Source organism: Petaurus breviceps, unplaced genomic scaffold (assembly GCF_028583685.1).
Source record: "Petaurus breviceps papuanus isolate PSGF00001 unplaced genomic scaffold, PetGlider_PUasm1.0 90734, whole genome shotgun sequence".
NCBI classification, from domain to species: domain Eukaryota; kingdom Metazoa; phylum Chordata; class Mammalia; order Diprotodontia; family Petauridae; genus Petaurus; species Petaurus breviceps.
In genome coordinates this window covers 13,089,322-13,101,354 of record NW_027187327.1, presented here as the reverse complement: position 1 = coordinate 13,101,354, position 12,033 = coordinate 13,089,322, and the positions used below count along the sequence as shown (strand labels likewise).

General features: G+C 34.8%; 1 protein-coding gene across 1 annotated transcript in view; it reads left to right on the top strand.

Moving 5' to 3' along the window:
* Positions 1-12,033, top strand: part of KCNQ5 (potassium voltage-gated channel subfamily Q member 5) — a 702,120-nt gene that overhangs the window by 455,690 nt on the left and 234,397 nt on the right. Inside the window, exon 2 of the mRNA XM_069067031.1 lies at positions 10,562-10,652. Coding sequence (XP_068923132.1) covers positions 10,562-10,652 — 91 coding nt within the window. The remainder of the gene's footprint in view (positions 1-10,561; positions 10,653-12,033) is intronic.

The window sequence follows — 12,033 nt, the reverse complement described above, 5'->3', positions numbered from 1 at the left end:
TTGGATGCAGCTCGGAGCGCAGCATGCGTTTCGGGGGGGAGGGGGGACGGTGCATACAGAGGGTACTGTAATGTAGCGTGTAGTGCAGGGGATCACCTTCACTACAGTAGCAATCTCAATAGGGCTTATTTTCGGGGGAGGGCTTATTTTAGAGGAATCTTACACAGTAAGGGAAGGGCTTATTTTCGGGATAGGTTTTATTATCGGGGAAACACGGTATATCCTAAGATCATCAATGAGTAATAGGATGGGAAAATTTGGCCAGTGCTTCCCTACTAAGCATTCTTTACTTTTCTATGACATCACTTCTACCTTTTATGTTCACCTCTACTTACTTCTAGAAATCCTTCCTCACCAGATACAAACCTACAATAACCTCTTATGCCCTTCATCATCTTAAAAGCAATAAAAACTTCTATTTCCCTCTTAATGTTATATAACAACCTATATTTAAATGTATATAGTTTTCTCAATTGTGGCTTTATCTGTATGCATACAAATATTTTTAATCAAAATGTACTGATATATTAATATTTATATATATGATACAATAATAATGCTTGAAGGTTTATAAAATATTTTACATGCATTATCTCATTTGAGCCTCATAGCTACTCTCTGGATTAGGTGCTATTATTGTCTCATTTTACAGATGAAAAAACTAAGGCTGAGAGAGGTTAAGTAACTTGTCCAAGATCACACATCTATTAGGTATATGAGATAGGATTTGAACTTAGGTCTTCCTGACTACAACTCCAACATTCCAACTTCAGACCTATCTAGTACCTGCATTCATGCATGCATACACACACAGAGTACATTTGATATGTTTTATGTATGTATAGCTTGATATACATCAATATAACTTAATTGATCAATATAATTGATATAACATATATTGATACGTTTTATGTGTGTAACTTCAAATGACTTTAAAAAGTCATTTTTGTTAAACCATAAAAACCTCAAGATAAGAAATAACATTATTGAACTTCTCCCTTTGCTTTTTTAAGTTTCCCTTCCCTATGTAATTCAGTTTTATAAGTATGATCAAGTTCTAGTTTCAATATACATATATGTGTGTGTACATGTCTATATAGGTACATATATGTATATTGTGTGTGTCAGGAGCAATAGAAGATATTCTATTCTTCTGTATACCGAGAGGGGTTAACTTCCCTTCATACTGAGTCATTTGGGGGGTCTAGAGGAGCAGGAGCAAGACTGGTTTTAAAGTTGATTGTGGACTTTTTTTTTCAGGGAAATGAAACTGTCTCATTTAAATATCTGTCGCCTTATGTCCCTACACTGTTTGTTTTTCAACCTTCCACAATCTACAGAATTTCTCATTGCATCCAAAATAGTATGATGTTGGCATTCAGCTTCCTATAGGAAGACAACAAACCCCATTAAGTGCCAATCCCAAAGGGAATTGTTTATCTATTTCTCTTGAAGAGCTACTCTGTGGTCTAGTAAGCACTGGAATTTATGTTTTGTGCTCTCTGGAGACATCTGTCTGGTGGCTTTATTTTTTCCTGATGTTATACCAGATCATAAAGTCTGCTGCCAATGGCACTTTAACTATTCAAAAGGATTTTTTTTCCATCTGCCGTCTCAGTCACTTCACTACCTTATCTCTACAGGCCAAATACAATAAACTAATCTCTGGGGAGAATCAGTTGTCAGCTGGCTTCCCCATAGAGTCTAAACAGGATCAATTTCTATTTTTTTTTTATTTCAGAGCATTAGTTTATCATATGCTCATAAGAGAGGAGCCTTTAAAACAGAAGTTTGCAGGATACATTTACAAGCTTGAATTTTATGGAGAAATGCTTCAAGCCCAGACAATTATTGTCAAACATTTTTTAACAAATGGCACAACCTTTGTCATATCTCACTTTCTTGCATAAACAAGTCCTTTGAAACAAAGGATGGAAAATTTAATCCACATGGTTTATGTTATCAAAACCATTAGATTGGATTATTTTCCATTGTGTCAGCAATGAATGGTCTGTTAAAAAGATGATTTAAAGTGGAAGGTCATATAAATCAAGTAAATAGTTTCTCTTCTTCACTTAGAAAGTGAAAAAAATTATTTTGATTGTAATTGGAGCTAGGATTAGCAGAATACTATAATGACTACTTTTGATTGACTGGAGATCTGTTTGCATATGTACCAAAGTGTGATAGACCCAATCTGCACAGTTCATAGATTTTTTAGCTTATTAGGACCTTAGAAATCATCTCTTCTAATGCTTTCATTTACAACAAGAAAATAGAGACCCAGATAAAACAAATGACTTATCCAAGGTCTTATAAGCAGTGAATGATAAAGCTGAGGTGAAAACTCTGGTCTTCTGATTACAGATTAGATTCTTTTTACTTCTTTCCACTTGTCAGTGGTTATTTTGATTTTCCATTGAGGTCATGAGTCAGCAGATTCGACTAAAGTACCTACAAGTTTGCCACACAGATCATAGAATCATCAGCTTAGAGCTGAAAGGAAGCTTAGAGTTTATCTAGTCAAACAGTTTCATTTTACATATCACAAGACCCAGAGCCAGAGAAATTAAATGACTTAACCAAAGTCAAAAAGGTAGTTAATGGCAATCAGTCAACCATAATTTATTAAGTAACAAAGCTAGAATTCTAACCCAGGTCCTCTGACTACAAAGAAAGTATGATTTCTACACAGCATGAAATGGTTTGCATCATAGGTCTCTGTGACTTACTTGCCCCCTAGACTCACCCACTGCCCACAGAACAAGGACCTTGTCTTATCTAAACTTTGCAACTGACTAGAATTGCCATCTCTACTAATTTGTAGGATATGGATATAGATGACTTCATCCAGTAGCTTTATAGAACTGAAGCTGATAAGAAATCGCATACTAAGTTAAGTCTGTTAGAACTACTAAGTGTGTTGAGATGCTTATCGGTGGGGAAATACTGTGATTGTAGAGCTAGTCAATATTTGGACATGTAGCATATTAATTCAACAATTCAGATTTTATTAAGCACTTAGCAGGCACACGGCAAATGTTGGGTGTTATGTATACAAGTATGAAAACTTTTCTTATTCTTAAGGATCATGCAGTGAAAGAGGAAAGACAAGATAAGGATTCTAGGAACCATAACACAAGATAGAATCTGCTAAACAACATGGGGAAGGCAAGACAAAGTACTGTAAAAAGATCTGAGCAGGGAAAAGATCACTTATAATCAGAGGCAAGGATGGGATGGTAGAGGAATCAAGGAATACTTCTTTGAGAAGACAGCCCCTGGTCTCAGCTTTAAAGAAAGAGGGTTTTAAACTTCAGATATGGAGAGAATTCATTGTAAGTATGGAAGGCGTTGTTATTTGTCCTTCATTCTGAAAGAAGACAAGTGTTATAAAAGGGTTAAGAGAAGAGAGAATTGAATAAGAATGGGGGACAGAGAATATTTCTATTTGGAACATCAAATTCCTGAGAGAGTTTAGAATATATGAGACTGGAAAAGCAGATTGGAAACTGACTGTATCAGATTATAAATGTCAAGCTACAAAACTATGATTGTGTTTGGTAAACAACAGGGAGAGCCTTTTTCCTCTGAGTTCTGCTAATGTAACAGATGTATGGCCTTCATGTTCCATTGGTATCCATTAACTTCAGAACATGAGAAAAGCCTCCAGCAAGTTGAGTGGACACATTGTAACAAATTTAAGAGAGGACATGCATAAGCATTTCCCAAGATGAGTAGATATTAATGTATTATCTGCATATTTAGAGGGAGTATCCAATTCCTTGATATGACATATCTCCTCAAGTATTAAGATATCCCTATCATTTAGACACTTCAGATGGTTTGGTGTGTATCTATGAGCTTCAAATATGGTGGGTCTCATGAGCATAGGTTTTAGGCCCAAAACATATTTGATTTGTCATTTTCCACGTGGGGAAAAATGTATCTTTATGTACAAAGACAATGCTATTTGCCCATTGTCAATTTGATAAATGGTTTGCACCGTTTTCCCAGCAGTGATGTATTTTCTCTGACCCATCCACATACTCTTACCTTAGGCTCCCTGTGACCAATGAAATGCATTTATAATATTGCAGAATGTGAAGAATTTGCTTAATTCTAAAAATACTCAAATTGAATCATATTGAGTTGAATGAAAATTTAGGTTATAATCTATAATTATTAATTGTACAGGAGCCACATAACTGTATGGAAGATGACTGAAGAGATGATCTAGCCTAGAAAAAAGAGGTACTGGTATATCACCAAGGATTCTCTAACAATAAGCGCAATAATAATAGCATTTCTATAGAGCTTTAAAGGCAGCTAGGTGGCATGGTGGTTAGAATGCCAAGCCAAGAGTCAGGAAAACTTATCTTCATGAGTTCAAATCTGGCCTCAAATACTTACTAGCAGTGTGACCCTGGGAAACTCACTTAACCCTGTTTCCCTCAGTTTCCTCATCTATAAATTAGTTGGAGAAGGAAATACCAGTCCACTCCAGTATCTTTACCAAGAAAACCTCAAACGATGTTATGAAGATTCACACAAGACTAAAAAACAACTGAACAAAAATAGTTTTAAAGTTTGCAAAGCATTTTACATATATTATCTTATTTGACCCCTACAACAGCCCCACAAGGAAGGTGCTATTTTTATGTATATTTTGCAGATAAAGAAATTGAGGCTGAGAGAGGCTAAATGACTTGTCCAGGGTCACATAGCTAGAAAATATCTAAGGCATTTCTTACTCTAAATTTGGCACTATATCCACTATACCATCTTTGATTACCACTACATAATGCAAAAGGAATTAGAGACTCTCAAAGTGAAATTCCAACAATACAGTCACAAATTCCAATGAGATAGAAAGGAAATTAGGAAGAATCCCAACAACCAACTGTAACTGAACAGTCACATCATCAGAGTCTGAGCTGTGTGTGTGTGTGTGTGTGTGTGTGTGTGTGTGTATTGGAGGGAAGGGATGATCTACACCATCCACAAAATCCTTTAACAGGTGGTTTGTGAACCCCCAGGGTAGGGTAAGGGAGGGGGAGCAATCATTAGAAGAAGAAAAGGTTTACTAAGAACAAGTCATGTAAAATTAAATATCATTTGTATTTTATAAAGGACTTTCACTAGAGATACCAGTTTGGTACCTCAAAAGAATTGTATAAATATAATGCATTTTATCAAGGTATTTTGTAAAGTCCCAAATTATAGACTTGTGCACAAGAAAATAAAATGTTGGATTTTTGTCTAGATGATTGATAATACTGAAAGAATATTGATCAGTATCAACCCTGAGATTGGTATCTTGTTGATACTATAGAGCTATGTTCTTGATGCTATACTACCCAAGATTTTTATCAGCAATTGGGATTGAGGACATAGATGGATTACAATCTATACCAATAAAAAATTTACTCACATCCCTGACCACTAACATCAAAGTAACCTGAATTAATAATATGCAGAAGGAATTCCCATTAACATTGCACATGACATGAACCTGGGAGGAAATAACTACTACTATAGGTGACACAATCTGGATTTTTAAAATATATTAATAAATTGGAACAGCAGACTGAAATTACCAAGGTGACATTTAACTAGGATAACTAGTCGACTTCAGATATTAAATTGCATTGTATAGGACACCCTGATTAAAATGTGAAAAAGACCTGGAAGTTAAGAACATATCTTTTTCTTTTAAGAATTTATGAAAAAGAAAAAAACTAAGGTAATCTTAATAAAAGTGCCACCAAGATGGAAGAGGGTCTGTAAATGCTGCCATATTGGAATCAGTTGAAGAAACAGATCCATAGATTGCTTTGGAGAAGAGAAGATTTAGAGGGTCATGAGAGCTGTCTTCACATATCTGAAGGAGTATAATGTGGAAGGAGGATCAGAGAGAGCAGAAACTAGGGCCAATGATATAAATTGCAGTGTCAGATTTTGGCTTAACATAAGAAAGAATTTTCTATTAGTAACAACTATCAATAAATGGAATGAACTGAGTTCCCCATCACAGGAAGTGTCAAAATAGAGGTCGAAACTTTGGGGAAGGGATTCTTGAATTGGGAGAGAAGTTGAACTGAAATTATTTTTGAGGTGTCTTCCAACTCTAAGATTCTATTGTCTCTATAGTCAGAAGAAGTCTGAGCATTCTTCCTTTTTATATTAGATTGTAATGACTGTGCTGAAGGAAAGTTCTTGGACCTGCTTTCAGATTGTCTTGGCTTATTTCATCAGCTATAACTCTTAGGAAGGAAAGCACCATGGAAAATGCTATTTTCCAGAATATCTGATTTCATCTCAACCCAGATATAAACATTCAGAATATGGAAGATGAATGCTGAAAAATATTAGCTGATAACCCCCTACTTTTCAAACTTTTCAGTGATTCCAGTATTCTACTTGTTGATTAAACCTCTTTATGGATATTTAAAGCTTAAGAGGTACTTGTTGCATTAGCTAGAGGGAGGGAAGGAAAGGGACTTATTCAACTGCATACTCCAAATCAACTTTAAAGATTCTAAGTAATGTTGTACTTAATTCTCCTTGAATTGCAGTGGGAGCTGGGGCATGTTATCAGGTACATTTTGTCTTTGAAATGTTTTTCTTTTGTAGAAGAATCATTCAGATAGAACATTTTGCAAATTACCAAGTTTCAAAAGAAATGTAATTTTAAGATACTTGGGAATGAAATAGACTTCAGCTGCTCCCTTTGACAAATGCACTCTTTTGTTGACATTAGGTAGCATGTCTGCCAGGCAAACACTATCTGCCAACGTGTTTTCTATAGATGCTAATATATACATACTCCTATTATATAATGAAAATAATAGCCTGCATTTGAATCAGGCTTTATGTCAACAAAATACTTAACACAATGTTTCAAGTCAAAGCAAAACTATTTTATCTATTATTTATTAGATATTATTTTTTATAAATATCTATTTCCCAGAATAGAACATTGAGCAAAAAAAAAAGACTTTAATTTCTGCCTTTGTTTCCCTAGAATCTAGCATAATTCTTGACACATATTGGCTGCTTTATAAAATGCTTGTTGATTGAACTACATGAACTATATAGTATAAAGTGTTATGTTAATGCAGCTAGGTGACATACTGAATAAGGGATTTCTTCATCAAATACTTTGTTTCCTTAGATGAGGGTATAACTGCAGGCATTTCTATGCTGTTTGAGATAGATTAAATGCTGCTAAACTGCACATGTCAGAGTTCATTATTCCTTGGCACACTTTAAATTTCTCAATGACGTAATTAGGAAGGAGATAAGTTCAATACTGTAGCCTCAGACACTTAGAAACTGCATAATCTAAGGCAAGTCACTTCACTTCTGTTTGCCTCAATTTCCTCAACTATAAAATGGGGATAATAACATTATTACCTACCCCTCAGAGTTGCTGTGAGGGTCAAATGAGATGTATGTAAAAAAAAGTGTTTAGTGTATAGTCTGGCATATAGTAGGCACTTAATAAATGCTTATTCCCTTCCTCTATTTCATGACTATTCATGCTATCATTGCTACTAAAAGTAATAGTAATAATGATATTACTTCATTGTAGATCAGGATATGTTCTTATATTGGCACATTTTGTAAAAACTAACATTGCCAAACACATGGAAAGTCAGACAAATTCAAATTTTAGAGAGGGTAGTTTCATAGGATTATAGCAGTAAGGCTGCTGAGACCTTACAGGTCATTTAGTCAAGTCCTCTTGCTTTACAGATAAGAAAAACAAAATTCAAAAAAGTTAAGTTATTTGCCTAAAGTTATACTAACACAATTAGCAAAGTTAAAATTTGAATACAGGTCTTCTGACTCCAAATACAGCATGTTTTCCACCATACTATTTCAGTAGATGCTCGATTTGAAGAAAAATAACATATATGAATTATTATTTCTTCTATTTGGCTTTGAAAAATGTGAAAAAGTAAAAAAAAACACCCCTACAATGCTGACAGAAAACCCATTGTAAGTGTGGGTCTCTTGGTATATCTAAGCAGTGTCAGGGTGGCTCCATGTAGTTCAGTGTATCCTGGATTGGGAGTTAGAGAAACTGGGTTCCAATTTCACTTTTGTTATTTATTAGGAATGGGCCCCTAGATAAGTCATTGGGCCTCGGTTTTTCATGGATTAAAAGGAAGAATTGGCCTTAGATGACCATTAACATTCCTTTCATCTTCATGGCCAAGAGTGAAGTCCATGAAGACAATGTATTTTAGCATCAGGCTAAATACAGTGAGCTGTCTGATTTAAAGATCAATTCCATTTCTAACTTTCCCCATTTTATGCCATTCAAATTATTGGTGCTTTGGATTTGTTGGTCACTTAATAGTGTTGTTTGCTTTAGTTCATTTTATGAAGAGCCATTAGGAAACTTTTTTTCTTTTAGGAAGTCTTTTTCAGATGATTTTAATTGTCTTCCTAAATGATTTGGTTAAATAGCTTTTTAAAAATTTTCAGTTAGTATATACAGCATGCCATTTAAGGGATGGTGTCACCTGCCTGGCTAATGCTTTAAGCATTTGCTTAGTTTAGAAGCATCATCTATTTTATAAGCCATCTATGAAATCCCTAAAGTAAAGCTTTGCCCATTTTGTATTTTTTATTCTATATTATTGATTCTCATTTAGCCCATGAGACAAGTTTATGAAAGCTGCTTTTCAGAAGATGAAATGCTTTGGGGTTCACCATCTCTTACAATACCTTTCCCCATTTTTCGTAGTCAAACTCTCCCAAAGAAGGGCAAAAAAATAAAGGAGTAAATGAAATGGGTTAGAAACATATAATGGCAGAGATGGGAAAGGATTTTAGAGCTCACTTAGTGCAATCCCTTGGTTTTAAAGATGAGGAAAATAGGGATGAGAAGAGCAAAATGACTTAACCAAGATCACACTAGTTAATGGCAGAACTGGAATTTGAACTCTGGATTATTCTGAAACAAAATCTGTAGCAATTTCACAAAAATAAGTGCCTATATATAATTATATGTATATATGTTTGTGTACACATATATACATGCAAATAGTAAATCACTAGCAACCATGCCTTATTATCTTGTATCCCTGAAGCATTCACTCCAGTGCTAAACACTGGACATGTGTGATTGATTGCACAGTAAAGCCTAGTATCCCATTGGTGGTGGGCAGGGGCATAAACAACAAATGGCCAGACCACATTACTATCTTTGCAAATTTAAGAGAAAGCAAGTATGGTTTTTAGCATGTTGACTGGACACCATCCTCCCATAGTGAACTTATGGAAATTATATGTTTAAAATTCAAAAGGCAGGCACGGATGAATTATAATAAGCATAGTTGAAGGGAATTCTGATGCAGCTTAAATCATTGATTCCATGGAGTATTTGAGAGACACCACTTAAGCTAAGCTTGTATTTCCTATTTGTTGATGTTTATATTAGTGAACTGGTTTAAAGCATAATACAAAGTGAATATGAATATGAAGAGAAGAGCATGAAGTACAATGTGAACATTGTAGTACACATTTCATACTTTTTTATGTTGAAATCCTTGAATATTTTTTTCTGAAGTAAATTTCTCTCAAAAATCACAATCATTTCTCTCTCTATTTGATATTTGACCACTGCCACCAAAAACAGTCCTTCTGTGCTAGCTGCCAATCTTTCTTATATTTATAATGCAATCAATCTATTGATTACATGAGCTTTTCAGAAATGGTTCAAAACTATAAATCTGTCTGGGAGGAAGTAGCCAAGGCGTTTTATCCTTCTGCACAGGATGATTTGCTTCTGATTTTGAAAGTGAACCTTCCTTTGCCTTAGGTGACTTATCCTGAAGTCCTTACCCAAGTCATGTGATTTGTGTCACCTGATGCTAAGAGTGGAAAATCTGTCTCCTTATTTTCAAAAAGAAGCACTTTACCTGGAGTACTGGTTAAAGTTAGCAACTTGACTTCTGAGAACCACAACTCCAGTCATAAGAATGGTTAGAGGAGAGTAATGTCTGTTCCCAGATTAATTTAATTGGGAATTTCACACTCCTCCTTTCTTTCTATTCTTATGAATACAAAGGAATAATGGTTCAGAATCTTGAAGATGTATCCACCTTTTCAAATAAGTCAATGACTTGTCATTGGAATTGTAGTCAGGTCCTGAAAAGGAGCTGTCCATGGTTGTTCCACCAAATTAACAGTTTAAGCCATTCCTCCCACTTCCACCCTCAAATTGTGTTTTTAGGGGAAATTAGCAATTAAACCACTGTCTAGAGAACTCACAGATTCTTTATTTGGGAGAATAAAAGGCAACCATCTACCAAGAAACCCCCCTTCAATAAGTTAAAAATATGTCAGTGGCTCAAATCATTCAATACCAAATGGAAGCATGTATATTTTGACACTGAGAATGTTTATGCCTTATGATTACCTTGATAATTCAACACCTATTCACTTAAATGGTTCTAGTGTTGCTATCACAAATTTAAATGTATCATCTACAATCTTAATTCAATGTTCTTATTGGGTTTAATTTTTTGTTTCTGTTTTTCAGCTTTCTCCTTGTCTTTGGTTGCTTGATTTTGTCAGTGTTTTCTACCATCCCTGAACACACAAAATTGGCTTCTAGTTGCCTCTTGATTCTGGTAAGTGAAACTTATGAACATATATAAAGTCTAAAAAACCTATATAAAGTCTAAATACTGCCCATTTATAAATTGTATGTCTATGTTGTTTAGAGTATGCATCTTCTTTCCAAAAATTCTATCAGAGATGAAAAGGATAAACAATGGATTGTATCAAAGTTTAGTTAAAATCAGGAAGAATTGCCTACAAGCAGGATGGCTTTGAAAATTACGAGCTTTACAAAATATAACCATAGTTTCATGTACAGTCCTCCTTTTCTTTTCTACTCTGTATATTTAAATGCCTGTTTTACTTGTTGTTTATGTCCAGAATTTTTTTTTAAAGGCTTTATGTAATGAATAATCATGGGTTGAAAATTAGGGAGCTTAAAGTACGTAATAAAGAACAGACAACAATAGAAAGCACTTTGGTGATTATATTTATAAATCCTGATTAGCAAGTTATCAGAAAAGTACCAGCCACTGCATAGGATTTCTCTTTCCTTTTCCTCTGTCTCTCATCATATGATATAATGGCAGATACTCAGCAACTCCAGTTTGGCAGCAACTGAACAGAAAAGAACATGGATTGAACAGGGAATAAGAATGTGGTATCTGGTTGAAACATGGGTGACTCTTTCATGTGCCATATCAACCAACAGATTGCTTTGAGAGTTCCACTGCTGATGTAATTGCCCTCATATGTATGTAATCTGCAGTTTTCTCAGTTTCCATTAGGCTGTCAAACTTTCTAGACATATGAAATTCTTTTTTTTAATTAGAAGAAAAGTTCCCCAAAGACATTTTAGTCTGAATTATTTTTTGTCATAGCTATTAAGCTGGAAGGGACCCTTGGGGCTATGTAGTACAAATACCTGATTTTACAGATGGGGAGACTGAAGCCCCGAGGGTTAAGTGACTTTCACAAATACACACAAGAAATAAGTAGAACAGTTGGGATTTAAACCCTGGCCTTTTACTTCAAATCTAACACACTCTCAACTCTCATGCTTAAATCAAACAACAAGATTCAAGTGCCTACAACATGGTGGGCACTGGGACAGATGCTAGAAATATAAATATAAAAGATGAAATAGTTCCTACCTGTAAGGGGTTTACATTCTTTTTTATTTAATTCTATTTTATTACATTTTAAATTCCATGCTGTCTCCCTACCTACCTTCCTCCCTCCCCCTAGGAGAGAAGGGCACCATTTCACATAGATAGATAGGTAGATAGATAGATAGATAGATAGATAGATAGATAGATAGATAGATAGATAGATAGATAGATAGATAGATAGACAGAGACAGACAGACAGACAGACAGACAGACAGACAGACAGACAGACAGACAGATAGATAGATAGATAGATAGATAGATAGATAGATAGATAGATAGA